This window comes from Manis javanica, chromosome 12, assembly GCF_040802235.1.
Source record: "Manis javanica isolate MJ-LG chromosome 12, MJ_LKY, whole genome shotgun sequence".
Taxonomy (NCBI): Eukaryota; Metazoa; Chordata; class Mammalia; order Pholidota; family Manidae; genus Manis; species Manis javanica.
In genome coordinates this window covers 3,928,701-3,942,216 of record NC_133167.1, presented here as the reverse complement: position 1 = coordinate 3,942,216, position 13,516 = coordinate 3,928,701, and the positions used below count along the sequence as shown (strand labels likewise).

General features: G+C 47.1%; 1 protein-coding gene across 3 annotated transcripts in view; it reads right to left on the bottom strand.

The window, feature by feature from the left end:
- Positions 1-623: 623 nt before the first annotated feature.
- Positions 624-13,516, bottom strand: part of DRC11 (dynein regulatory complex subunit 11) — a 157,192-nt gene continuing 144,299 nt past the window's right edge. For all 3 annotated transcript variants that reach the window (XM_037009733.2, XM_037009732.2, XM_037009735.2), the window contains 3 exons: positions 12,023-12,200; positions 5,936-6,174; positions 624-1,130 (listed from right to left, as the gene is read on the bottom strand). In XM_037009733.2, coding sequence (XP_036865628.2) covers positions 1,011-1,130; positions 5,936-6,174; positions 12,023-12,200 — 537 coding nt within the window. In that variant the 3' untranslated portion in view covers positions 624-1,010. The remainder of the gene's footprint in view (positions 1,131-5,935; positions 6,175-12,022; positions 12,201-13,516) is intronic.

Genomic DNA, 13,516 nt, shown 5'->3' with positions numbered 1-13,516 from the left:
GCTGAGGGGTGTGTGCTGGTGGCCAGGGGATTCCTGGCAATGGCTACTGGTCTTGGGCATTGAAGAGCTAACCTGCTGGGAACTATGGGAAAACCTGAAGAGCCACCTTGGTCTAGAGTAGCAGATTGTACCACTTTCTAGGGCGTAACATGTCTGGTAGGGTGTTCTTAAATTTCAACTTAAATTCATTCACCTCAGTTTAATCCTTCTTCTTCTGACTGGTTGACCTGTTTATCTTCCATCAATAATGTTTCATATTCACACAAAATTTAAATTTATCTTTCGATGTTTATTTTTCTGTTCTTTAAACTTTCTTATTTAACATTTCTTACTTCTTCACTAGGGGTTTCTCTTGTCCACATCCACCCTATTTTTAGGTAGGAGGTGTCATCCAGCCATTGCTTGCCAGGGTTCCAGTGCTGCTCAAGTGCACTAGACTGGGTGTGGAGAGCCCAGCACTTTGTCCAATGTCCCAGTTATTAGCTATGTGACCCTGGGCCTCGGGTTCCCCATCTTCAAATTCAAAAGACTAAGATAGTTAATTTTAAGGATCTTTCTTTAGCTTTCGAAACCAAGTTACTGGGTCAGCTCAAGGGCAACAGTTTTTACTCCATTATACAAAATATATTAATAGAGCAAAGAATCAATTTATTAAAATATGTGCAAAATAATACGCAGAATATATGGATTAATAAAAAGCTAGTGTGCTGGTGACAGACTCAAGTTACTTACTAGTTGTTAAATTAGAGTATTTTCTAATTACTGAATTATAAATTTGGCAACTGGTACTGATGAGATGAAGTATCAAACTTGAAAAAGGTTGTGACATGTGTGAAGAGTGACTTTTTGTTATATAAGAACTTTAAATAGATTAAGAAACAATTGCAAGCTCTAGAAGCAACTTGGTGGTCAGGTCACTGAAGACCTAACTGAGTGCGTGCAGGGCTGGAGGGGAGTCTTCCCCCTGGAGCTGGGCCGCCTCCACCCCTGGAGAGGCCAAGGATGGTTCCTCAGAACTTTCCCTTCTTCCCTTTATTTTCCTTCTTTCCTTTCTCCTTGTCCTTTTCTGTGTTACCTCCTGTGGATGCCAAGGCGCGCTTTTTACCCATAGGGGTTTTGGCATACCAGTTCTGAAATAAAACAGATATTTAGGAGAATATCAAAATGACATGAATTCACTTGAATAATCCTAAAAATAAAGAAAAGCATGCTACAGAGGAAGGGGCAAGCAGCCATTAAACTTTGGGCATTTAGTGTATGTCCGATACAAATTTTTTCTCAGTGGTTTTCCAATCTGTCTTTCTACACAGTCACAAACTTCTACCCCAGGGAGCTAACAGTTCCAGAGACTCACATCTAACCAACAGCCCCTCCCGACTAAGCCACCTACCTTCCTGGGGCTCTTACTCTGTCATGAGGGTGTGGGTTTTCTTGGTAATGTGAATGGCCCCCATGATTCATGCACGGCTAACCAAAATACTTTTCAAGTTTCAAATAAAAGGTGACAGTTGGGAGAACTGTCATCACAGAGGCAGTTGACATCACTAGGTGCTCTGTTGGTAGTTTGGCCCCGTATCTCTGCCGTGTTACCAACAGTCTCCCTCAGAGTGTCTGTATGGCCTCCCACGGTTCACACCTTCTGGCCTCCCACCAGTCCAGCTTCAGTTTTCCTATTGATGGGCATAGAGGCCATTTCCAAATTTCTGTTGTTATGAGTAACATTAAAATTCACAGCTTTACATTTTTCCTTATATACATGAGAAAACTTTTGTAGGCGTATATACACAGAAATAGAATTCCTGGGTTTGTAGATGATGAGCACCTTCAATTTTACTTGATATTTTCAAATTCCTCTCTGAAGTGGTTGTGAGTGGGAAGCCATCTCAGTTTTTCTGTCTTAAAATGTCTTTATTTCTACTGTCTCTTGGGTGTTAATTTAGCTGGATATAAATGTTAGGTTGATGGTTATTTTCCTTAGCATTTTGCAAAAATGATCAGTCTCCTGGTATCTGTTGTCGTCTGATTTCCTAGTTGTTGTCTCTTTGCAGGCAATCTGGTATCTTTTAAGACTGGCTGTCAGGTTCACAATAATGCATATCGGTGTGGATTTATTTTTGTTTGTTCTCTGATCATTTGGAGTTTATTTTTAATCTGAGAACTCATCTTTAATTCAGGAAAATTCTCAGCAAGTATTTTGTCAAGTAACTGTTCCTCTGATATTACATCTGTTCTTTTCTAGAGCTTCTGCAAATTGGGTGTCAATGTCTTCAAATGCTCTTAATTGCAGTTTATAGATTTTATCTTTCTGTTTTTCTGTGCTGCCTTCTATGAGAGCTCCCCAGGACCATCCCCAAGTCCACTGAATTTGCTCCTTGACCATGTCTAGCCCAGAGTTCATACCTCTTTTATTTTTTGCCTTTTTAGGTTAATTTCTGTATTTTTCATTTCTAAGCATTCTTTTTGTGATTTTTTTCACACCTATCTCTTATTCTCTGTCTGCCCATCTTTGTTTCAAAACTCTGTGTACATCTTTAGCAGAACTTATGCCTTCATTTACTTTCTTGATCATCTGTATTTTATTAATTCAAACACTTTTGTCAGATTGTACTTAACACAGATTTCCTAAAATGTTTTGGATTTTGATTTTCAGATTCATTGTGAATGGGAGGTTTTGTTTTGGTCTCTCTCTCCCATTACTCCTCCCTTCCAAGCAATACTGTAGCTGCTTCTACATAGCCCTCTAACCCCAAATTAAGAAACAGGCCTTATAATGACGTTTTAAAGTCAGCTCTCCTTGGTGATACTGGGATATCACAGATCCCATCATAGAAGCAGCAGAGGGTGCCGTCTTATCTCCCATGACTCCTAATCTTGTTTTGTTTTCTATCCCTTATCTTTCTCTCCCTGCTGCATGCCAGGCATGTGGTTGTTCGTGTGTTTGAGATTTATCTTTGTTTCTGGCACATCAGGATTTTCTCATCCTACACTTAGGTTTGGCCCTCTTTTCAATGTGAGGTGAGGCGGCCAAGTTACTTAAGGTGATGAACGCCTGATTTACTGAGATGGTGCAGAATTTATTTAACATATAGGATATGGTCTTTGGAGTAAGGCTTGCAAGTAAGTAAGTCAGCTCTGTTCCTTTTTAGCCGCGTGACCTGGAACAAGTCACCTTGTCTCCTGTGTATGTGTGTGTGTTCCTGTCATATCAGATTACCACAAACTTAGAAGCTTAAAACAAACATTTGTTATCTTATAGGTCTGCAGTCAAAAGTCCAAAATGGACCTCACTGGGCCACAATCAAGGGGTCAACAGGCTGTGTTCCTTTCTGGAAGTCGGGAGGAGAATCTGTCCCCTGGCCCTTTGCAGTTTCCAGAGACGACCCCCTTTCCTGGCTTGCGGCCCCTTGTCCATCAGGCCGGCAGTGCCGGGCTGTGTCGGGTACCAGTGCCTCTTCCCCACACTGCTGCCCCTCTGGTTCTCTCTTCTACTCTTTATGATCTCACTGACTTAACCAGGATAGTTCAGGATCATCTGTCTTAAGCTCAGCTGATTACTGCCTTTGCAACCTTAATTCCCTTTCGTCATGTAACCTATTTATAGGCTCTAGGGACTAGGATACAGATATTTTTTGGAGGCCATTATTCTGCCTACTTAACCTCTCTTTAACTCGGTTTCCTCATTTGTAAAGTAGGGGATCTTGAGGTCCAAATGAGTTAATAGAGCTCCTGGTGCATAAGTAGTCAATGAGTACTAGCTAGCGTTATTATGCTTACCACCATCGCTATCATGGAGTATTTTCTCCATCATGTCCATGGAGCAGGGTACAGTGTATGTGGAGAATTAATCTCACATGTTCTCGGAAGCACAATTAGGTAAATAAAATTTCTGAGGGCCAAAGCGATCAGTTTGAATACAAGCAGCTAAAGCCATGGTATTACCTTATTCAGGAGTGGGTGACAGTGCCAGTCCATCTGTCCTTCTGGTCAATAAATTTGCCACTGAACCAGTTTATTGACCATCTAGCTGGGGCCAGGCACTATGCCAAGCCCTAGAGCTATGATGAGAAGCAGAAATGGATTCAGGGGTGGGGCTAGTGGTGACAGTAATAAAATGACTTGGTTTCCTTAAAAAATGAATAAAGTGATCAAATGCCACTAGCAGATGTGAGAAGCATATGTGTTCTCCTCTCAGCTTATAAAATGGTAGCATTTTATTCTCTTGAATAATATGATGGTTATAGTTACCAAACCCCAAGCACCTATAACAGATAGAAAGACTACCAGAGGTCACTTTGGAAAGTTAAAAACCCCCTAAGGCAAAGCATAAGTTCTAATGCTCTAGACCTAGCTCCTCAGGAAAAGAAGGAAAATTATTATTTTAGAAAGGAGAAAAAAATTGGGAGTTTCAGAAAAGAACATATCCCTTGAAAAGCATAAATATTTGCAATTAATTCTAGCAAGGTTTAAACACCTAAGAGGAATATTCATTCAAGTGCTTGGCAAAAACTCCATTTTAGAGTTGGAAGTGATTCTTTTCAGCGCGGCTAGAAGCCAGGGTCAGCAAGCCATGGCAAATGGGTTGTATCTGGCCTGTTGCCTGTTTTTTCAAAAAAAGTTTTACTGGAATACGCAATGCTCAAGCATTTACACATTGTGTATGGGTGCGGTTGCACTGTGACACAGAGTTGAATACTTGTGACAGAGATTGCATAGCTCTCAAAGCCTAAAATATTTGCTATCTGGCCCTTTATGGAAAGTTTACCAACCCCTGTGCTAGGCCATTGTTTCAGGGGTCAGTACTGTGACTAGTTTCCATCTTCACTGAAGCAGTGGTGGCAAAGCAGGAGAGAGACACAGATTTAGAGTTGGTAGAAAAATGGTACGTTGTAGAGGGGAATTTCCCTAATCTCCAGCATGCTTCCAGAGATGTGAGGCTTGAGCAAAGCTTGCGGTCCCTTTCCTGGTGACTGTGTGCCCGAGATGGTGGTGGGCATAATCGCACGGATATAATCCCCTGCCCCTTGTCTTCCCAGTTGGCCCAGATCCAGAAAGACAACCCAGTTGTCCTTTTTCTTTTTTTAGATTTTCCAAATATTTTATTGGAGGACAAGGAATTAATATTGTACCAGTTTTAATTGAAAATACATAGTTTTCTTTAGGAAAGTTTCACTAGAGACTAATAAAATCAGTTTTTACAGTTTATACCTAATTTGTGTTTTTTTTCCCCCCTGAGGAATATTTACTTTCTTGTGGTATCATTAATTTATGTTGATATACCATCTTATATTGGTTTCAAGTATATACCACAGTGGTTCAACAGTTCACCCATATTATTAAATCCTCACCCCAACTAGTGCAGTTTGATTAAGAGGATTTTGAGGCACGTCCACTGGCCTGGGTGTCAGGGACCCCCTGATGTCATTTGTGCTTGTGCTCCCTGGCTGACGTCTTTTCCTCCTATAAAAGAGGATCTGGAGGAGTTGATTCTCAAAGTTCCTCTAGATATGAAAAATCTTGTGGTCACCCCAGAATGTATTCACAAATTGGAAAACTGAACTTTGGTGAGTTTTCTTGTGATTTCCCATTTAAGTGCACTGATGAAGTGTGCTGCAACAAACACGGCACAGGGCAGCACTGGCTTGAAATAACGCTATTTTGGGAATAGTTTTCTCTATGCAAATCTTGTTCTATTGTGTGAAATATGGAGTAAAAACCAGTGGGAACCAAGAGGTGCGTGTGTGAATCCAACGGTTTTGAAGCTGCTACTTCGTGTTTGACGACTAAGGCTGGGAAGATTCTGTGATCCCCAAATTTTGAGTTTCAAAATGTCATTGTATATGACAGTTTATATTCCTCAAACTCTGGGGGCCACAGGGAGGGGGTGACGTGACAGGTGTTTGCTGCTGTGAGCTGGCGGTGCAGGCATTCCGCTTACCTTAAAGCTGTCTTCTTCCTCTTGGTACACGGGACTCGTGCTGGTCAGCGCTGCGATGAACTCCACTGCGGTGAGCGGTTTGTAGGTTTGCTGCCGGAGTCTCCGTTCTGTGAGCACACCTTTAACCACCTGGACTATGTGTCCCTGGGTGAAGCCATCGGTGACCTTGGCCAGGCAACTCACATTCAGAGCGTTAGTAATGACTCCTCCGCCACGTTGAATGATCTGTTTCCACAACACTGTGGTATCCAGGATGGTAGAAAAGACAGAGATCAAGTGTCACCACAGAGAAAGTCATATTAATCTAGTTCTCGGTACAAAGGTGCGTCTCATCGAGAAAGGAATGCATGGGAGTCTACTCCAATTCATTTGTTACTCAAATGAGGAGAAAACCACATAAGTAAATGCTTTCCTCCGTAAGACATACATACTGATGGTCCTGAGGTCTACAGATCCACAAGTCCCTTGTGAATGGACCCGGGAAAGTTGAATCAGGGTCAGTATGGTTTCAGGGAGGTACTTCTAATGATGCTTAGTCTTTAAAATTGCATCTTTCTATTTCTTCAAAAAGCTTTTCAGAATTTCAAAATTTTCTGAATCCTTCAAAACTGGAAGTTCACATCGGGTGTGTATGGGATCTCTGCTCATCAGACTATTTTATTTTCCCAACTGTTTGTATAATTAGTTGTTTAACTTTTTTGGTTTTAGTTATGAAGCTTTTTTCTTACATTATTTTTATGTGTGGAATTCAATGCAGATTACAATTTCCATTAGTCACTGTGGGGCACAGTTCCCGCTGGGTGTGAGACATATATTACACATCATATTAAATAGAGCAATTTGACCCTTATTCTCTGCCTTGGAGACTGTGAACATGCATAGGTCGACTGAAATCCCCCAGATGGGTGCCAGCTGTTCTCTGGATTGGGGAACCTGGGGGTAACAGAGAGATTCCTCTTGGAAAGTGCGGATATTATGAAAAGGAATAATGAAATTATTCCTGATGTCTACTTAACTTTGGAGAGGGAAAGGACCCCCAGACATGTGGAGTGGCTTTGAGAGCTCGTCCATTCTGTGAAGAGGGGGAAGTGCATGAGATTCCCTGGCGCTGAGCCAGGTGCACCTTGATGCGAGCAAAGTGGGGACCTCAGCGAGGCCACCTTCTCAGCACTGGGGAGATCTGGGCCAATGTCCCTCAAGTGCTGTGACCTTCTGTGACGATGTATGAAACAGATTTTTAAAAAATCATGTTTCTACATGATCTGAGCACTGTAAGGTGTGTTAAATGACTAGATTATCCAAATACATTGATGCAAAAATACCTGATAAAATGAAAAGGTCAAATTCCTGTCAAGGAGCCGAATGTAGCCACGAGCCACAGCAGAGAGCCTGGCTTTGGGGCCGTGAGTTATCCAGACAATCCACCTTCACTGTTCTCTTTGGTTTGGGGGGTGTCCTTGGCCCTGTGGGGGGCTGAGCTGCTGGAAGGGGTACATTTTACCATCAGGCCTATGGTGTTTCCCAGCTGTAGAAGGTTAGGCATCAGCAGCCATGTGTGGCCCTGAATTGACCTAAAGCAACATTTAACCACCCTGGTCAACTCTCCTACTTCCTTGGTGGGTTTATTTGAGCTTGAACCCATCATAGGCTTGCCTGTGAAATGGGAGTAGAGGCTCCGGCTTCTCTGAGAAATAAATGCAAGAATGTGTATAGAGAACTTGGAAGACCACCGTGCTAGCAAAAGGTGGGCGCTTTATTTCCTGTAGCTGCATTACTGTTGTTATTGTAATTATAATTATTATGAGTCACCCAATTTTGTACCAAAGTTTCCTAGTGCTTATTAAAACGTCAATTATAAAAGATGATACAAAATAAACTACAGAATACTGTGTCACAGCATATTCATGTAAAACAGATCGCAAGAGGTGGGGATTGCCCTGATCCAAATGTAACTGCTGTAGCGTCAGAAAGCAGAAAATACAGCCATGGTAAAAAGACACAGAACAACCAGACAACATCGTCCCTTGGGATCTAGTATGTCTCCCATTCACACTTATAACATCTAGGGAAAGTGCAGACAGGTCTGAGTCGTGACTGGAAGCTGAGAAGGGAACACGCTTTGTGGCAGAGTCATGGACAGCGTGCCCCGAAGCTGAGGACCCAGTGGCTAACCCGGGCTGGGAACTCAGAGCAGCGTCAGCCCTGGGCACCCATGGGCACAATTCCTACCTTTAGCATGGAGCCAAGTGGTCAGCAGGCAAGGGGTGAGGGCGAAGGGCTCCCCAGAAACAAGTACTCAGCTCCTGGCCCTGCCTCCCTGTTAGCTGAGTCACAGCCTTCCTACCTTCGCAAGTGAGGAATCTCTCTGCATTCGTCAGTAATGGAGCAAAAAACTGTACTTTGGTCTAGTGAGTACATGTAAATACACTGCTGATCCTTTAAAATGTGTGATATTTGATATTCATGTAGAGTTTTGGTTAAGATTTCTCAAAATATATAAATCACTGACTGCTTCCCAAAGCTCACCATTTCTAATGGAGGCGCCACAGGGAACGCTGTGGGTGAGGGTGAGCTACGGTGGGACAGGCCGCGGCCCGCAGCCACCTCAGGATCCAGAGAGCGGGCAAGAGAACCAGGCTTGACTTCCTTCTTGTGTTTGATGAAGCAGACCTACTAACCTTTAAACGAATTGCTTCTGGTGCTTTCACAAAGCCACCAATGGGTTCTGGACCCTTGTATAGCTTCCAGGGAGTCAGGTGCGGGGCAAACCCCAGCCTGGTGGGCTCACTGAGGCGGAAGCCACACAGAGAGCCCTGGAGCCCAGCAATGCTGGGGGGAAACACAAAACCACAACAGACTTGGGTGTGTGACAGTGGTGTGGCAGTGAGGACTGGAGGCCAGGAACTCGAGGCCAGGGAGGACTGGAGGCCAGGAAGTACCAGAGGCCAGGGACTGGAGGCCAGGGAGGACTGGAGGTCAGGGAGGACAGGAGGTAGATGAGTTGCTGTCAGACTCCTTCTCTGCTTTTGATGTTCCAAATTGACTCCATCCCTACCAGTGCTCAAGATGCCACAGCCTTTAAAATTCATATGGAATAATAAGGATGACCTCTGGCTTCTGAAGCCCATAATTCCAGGAAAATTGGAAGATGTGGACTGACTCATCCGACCAGACACTGGGTCCTGGGTGGGGTCGGTGATGAATTGGGTTCTTAGTGAAACAAACCCCGGGGAAGAGAGACAAGAGGAGAAAGTATTAGGGATGTGGAGGCGAGGACGCCCAAAGGGGTTTCTGGGGGCCTGACGGGCATTACTCAACCTTGCAGGTGGATTTTCCTTGCAGATATTTTGAAGGAAACAGCTTGATTTGGGGAAAGGAGATAGATACTGAATTATATTCGGTAAACCTTAAGGACCCAGTCTCCTCAGGCTGGCCCACCCTCTGCCGCTCAGCCCTGTCACAGCCCACGCTGCCTTGGGGAATGCGGACAGTGAATGTTCCTGCCCACCTGGACGCTCTGCTGCTGGCAGACAGATGGCCAAGCAGAGGCCCAAGTTAGGGGTTTGCAGCCCATGCTCTGTGGACTGGGAGGGACCATTTTTGATGGCTACAAAGACAGGAACAGCCTTTAAGATGAATGTCCCAGCCACTGTGGCTATGAAGGCCACAAGGTCACTAGAGGAAATGCTGGACAGCATTTATGAGGTTGGCAAGAATGGCAGCCCGAACAAATCACCCACCAAGAAAGAAGCATGTAGTTTAGTGGACAGAGCTGTGCGCCCAAGAGGGTCACTTCCTGCAGGTCTGTCGCCTACCAACAGGGGAGGGGACACTTTTTCCTTCCTCTCCTATGATGCCACCATGAGGAGCTTCAGATGGGACTCTGTAATGGGATCTGGGTGTTTGCAGAGACCTGGCATTTTATCAGAAGAACACAACTGTCTTGTTATATATCAATAGCTTTATCTTTAAGGGGCCTATGGTTTTGTCAAACAACAAAAACTGTTCAGTTCAAAGTCAAGAATAATGCTCTAGTCCCTTAAAATTAGTAACACCCTCCTCATTCCATTAAGATAACTTAAATATATGCATGATGCAAAGAAAAAAAAGAGGGTGCTTGAGAGATCTAGGTAAGGAGAGAGATTGGGAGAGGTCTGAGCAGGCCAGGAGTGAGGCACCCTGCACGGCCTCCCATGGGCTGACACTCCAGTGCGCACCCTCCCTTGCTCTCTCCTTCCTGGGCTGGACACACGCCCCGGGCCCCTTGAGCCTTGGTGTGGCCGTGGGAGTCCTTCTGGCCAGTGGTGAAATAATCGAGAGCAAAGTCATCTACTTTGGTGTAACACTGACTTATGAAGCCAGGATCACAATTTGTCAAGACAGAAAGAGCGGCCTGCAGATGGAGTGGCTAACAGGCTGGGAGTCACAGTGTGCTGGGGACAGAGGGCTATTCTTTTAGCAATAACATTGGCCAGGAGCCTAGGACTGACCGGCAAGGGCCTTGCACCCCCTTGTTGCGGTTGTGCTACTGTGACTGAAGAAGGATTCAGGGAAACAGGCCTGACCTAGCCACTTGCATTGCTGTCATTCATGCCAGGCACTGCCACCACGCTGCGGCCACCACCTTTCCCTGGACTGCTGCGCCGTGAACCCTGTCATCTGCATAGCACCATGCTGCCACCACCACTTCCAGCGCTGACCCCTCCACCCCCATCTCTACACCAAACCTGCCAGGTCACCCCCACCGCGGGAGGTGACGCACCGCCTCCCAGAGCCACGCCTCCAGGGTCTGTTCCCTGTGGGGCCTGCTGCCCTTTGAGCTGGGCACCCTGTGACTTGCCCCTGGCCAGCGGAGCGTGGTGAAATGACTCTGACTTCTGAGGCTGGGTCACAAGAACCCTGCCAGCCTCTGCCTGAACCTCAGGAAGGGTTTGCTCTTCCCGGGGCTCCCGGCTGCGGTGCTGTGCAAAGCCACGTGGCGGCAGGGCTAGGCTCCAGCCACGAGAGTGAGCTACCCTGATGTGCAGCCCTGCACGTCAGACAACTGAATCCAAACTGCCATCCTGCCGCCACACCTCAGCCTCAAGGAGAACTGCCAGCTGGGCCCGGGGAACCCTCAGCACCTCGAGACGGACGAATTTGTTTTAAGCCGCTGGGGAGGTTTGTTCCGTGGCAACTGGTAATAGAAGCGACCAGCAGCACCGGCACTGCCATCCTCCATCCCGTCTCTGACTCCTCCCCGGCCCGCACCGCCGCCTGGCCGCCCTCCTCTCCTCACGCTCTCCCGGGGGCCCATTGGCAGGAGACGGTCTGCTAGCCACGCGGAGGAGGGCCCCCAACGCCCTGTGAACTCAGCGGCCCTCCTGCTTGACAGAGGGAGAGGTGCAGGCTCAGAAGGCCAGCCGAGCTGTCAAGGGCGTCCAGCTACTTGGCGGCCCAGCAGGATTCAGAACCAGGACTCGTCAAAGCCCGCGGGTCACGGCTCTTTCCGATTTCATGGCCCTGCCTCCTGGGGTCACTGTTTTAGTACTGTTGCCATTTAAAAATAAGTTTCAAAAGAAGTGGATTTTGAATCTCTCTGTTCAAGAAGAAAAAAATTGGAAAAGCAAGCTCTTCTATTTCGTGTTTAAGTTAACATGCTCCTGGACTAATACTTTGACACTGGAAAATTAAAGAAAAATCAACCTGGTGAAAAGAAATGGTGCTCTATAAAAAACACATATCACCACGGGCACAAGACGGGAGGCCCCAACCTAGGTGCCAAAGAAAAATGAATACCCACCAGGGCTTTGTCACCTTCAGAGGCCAAATAATAATCTTTGTCCAATTTTTTTTGTCTTGGCTAAAAAGAATTATGTTAACAATAGAACGGCGATTCCGGTGCTCTTGTGACCCAGTGGCTTACGTTTACAGCACCAAGCTTGGCTGACGTCCAGGCGCACACACCCCTCCAGTGCACAGACTCCCCTTCTGTCACCTGGTGGCCCTGGGTCATGAGGGCCCCCCTCCTGGCCTCACACACCGGCAAGCCGACACCAGACTGCCCGGCCTCAGGTGCTGCACACGGTAGTGGGTAGAAGTACTTACCGTATCTGGAAGCATAATCTGGTCTGGGAACCAAAATGATTTTTTGGTAAACTTTGCAAAAAGGCTGAAGTTCAGCATCAAAGGGACGCTGTGTTGTCCCCACAATCAGAATCCTATCATCTGGTTTCAGGAGTTTCAGGATTTTTGGAAGCTGTTTCTTCAGGCGTTTAGGTTCAATCTGGGAAAAAGAGGGAAAAAAATGAGCCCACATACAGAAAAACTAACTAGACCTGAGGACATCCTGTGGCATACATTTGGCAGGGTGATGTCAAAGCTCTGATAAACACAGTCTCATCAAGGGTGTCCTGGGCTGCGTCTCAGACGTGCGTCCTAGTCTGGGCGGCCTGGATGGCGGGCACTTCCTTCCCTCGAGCCCTGGGGTTCAGGCCCGGCAGGGGAAGGAAGCACCTGCCTGGACGTGGGAACCCCTTCACCAGCACCCTAGTGCGGGAAACCACGGCGGATTTCCGAGCGGAAGGAAGTGGCTGGGCCTGGGACGAGTTTGCTGCTCCATGCTCCTCTGAGCTGTTTTGAAGGTGAATTCAAGATTTCCGTTACTGACTGTGATGGTGAGGGACTGAGTCCCTGGATGGCGTGTCCGACAGACACCCCGTTACATAAGATGGTGAAACTCCTCTGAGGCAGTTTGGAAGTAGTTTGAACTCATGTTATATTTTAGTTGGTCTCAGCACTGATGAGGGCCAGGAGCCAGGGGAGGGACTGGGCTGTGTTGCGGTGGTAATGCTGGGTTGCACTTTAACCTCCAAGGTGCAACCAGGGTGGGAGCGGTGGCACTGAGGGCCATGGTGGCGGCCTCCACAGCACAGCCCCAAGTGTGGTCTTGGACATTTTTGCTCCCATGTGGCTCAGGGGCCATGGGATGAATTAGAATACGAACGTTGAGCTAGAGAGTTAGGGAAGCCGCCTGGCTTTCTGCAGCAGGCTCGAGTGCAGTGTGAACACCCTGGGAGACTGGGCCACCTGTTCTCTAGCCTTGTGTGTCTCTGCAACCCCAGTGGGGAGGGAGCCCTGCACACAGGAGGGTCGGGGACATCTAGGGGAGGAGTGGGTGTTCGATAAATCCCATTCCCCGGAATAAAAGAAAATGGGGTGCTGGAGCTGGGTTGGCGGGTGGGGTTAACGGCTGTGCATTGTTTGTGGGGCCGCTGGCACAGGGGCACTCATGTGCCGTGGCACCCTGTTCCATGGCAGGGCTTTTGGGCAGCCGTCCCACTGGAGTTTGGCCCCGTGGAGTTGGGAGTCAGGGCTGGGCTGGGCCAAAGTGCTCTGGGCAGCCAGAGGAGCAGTCGGTGTCTCAGTGCGTCCCCGGGAGGGCAGGGGTGCCTGCAGAGCCAGGAGGGAGGCTAAGAGGGGTCCTCCTGGGGAAGGGCTGGGGCACCCCTGGTGGGCAGCTGCACTGGGTTCTGCAGCCCAGCGGCGTCATCTCTGGTTGTCCCAGTTGTTCCCATTCCTCCTCCTTCTCACTGGCACAGA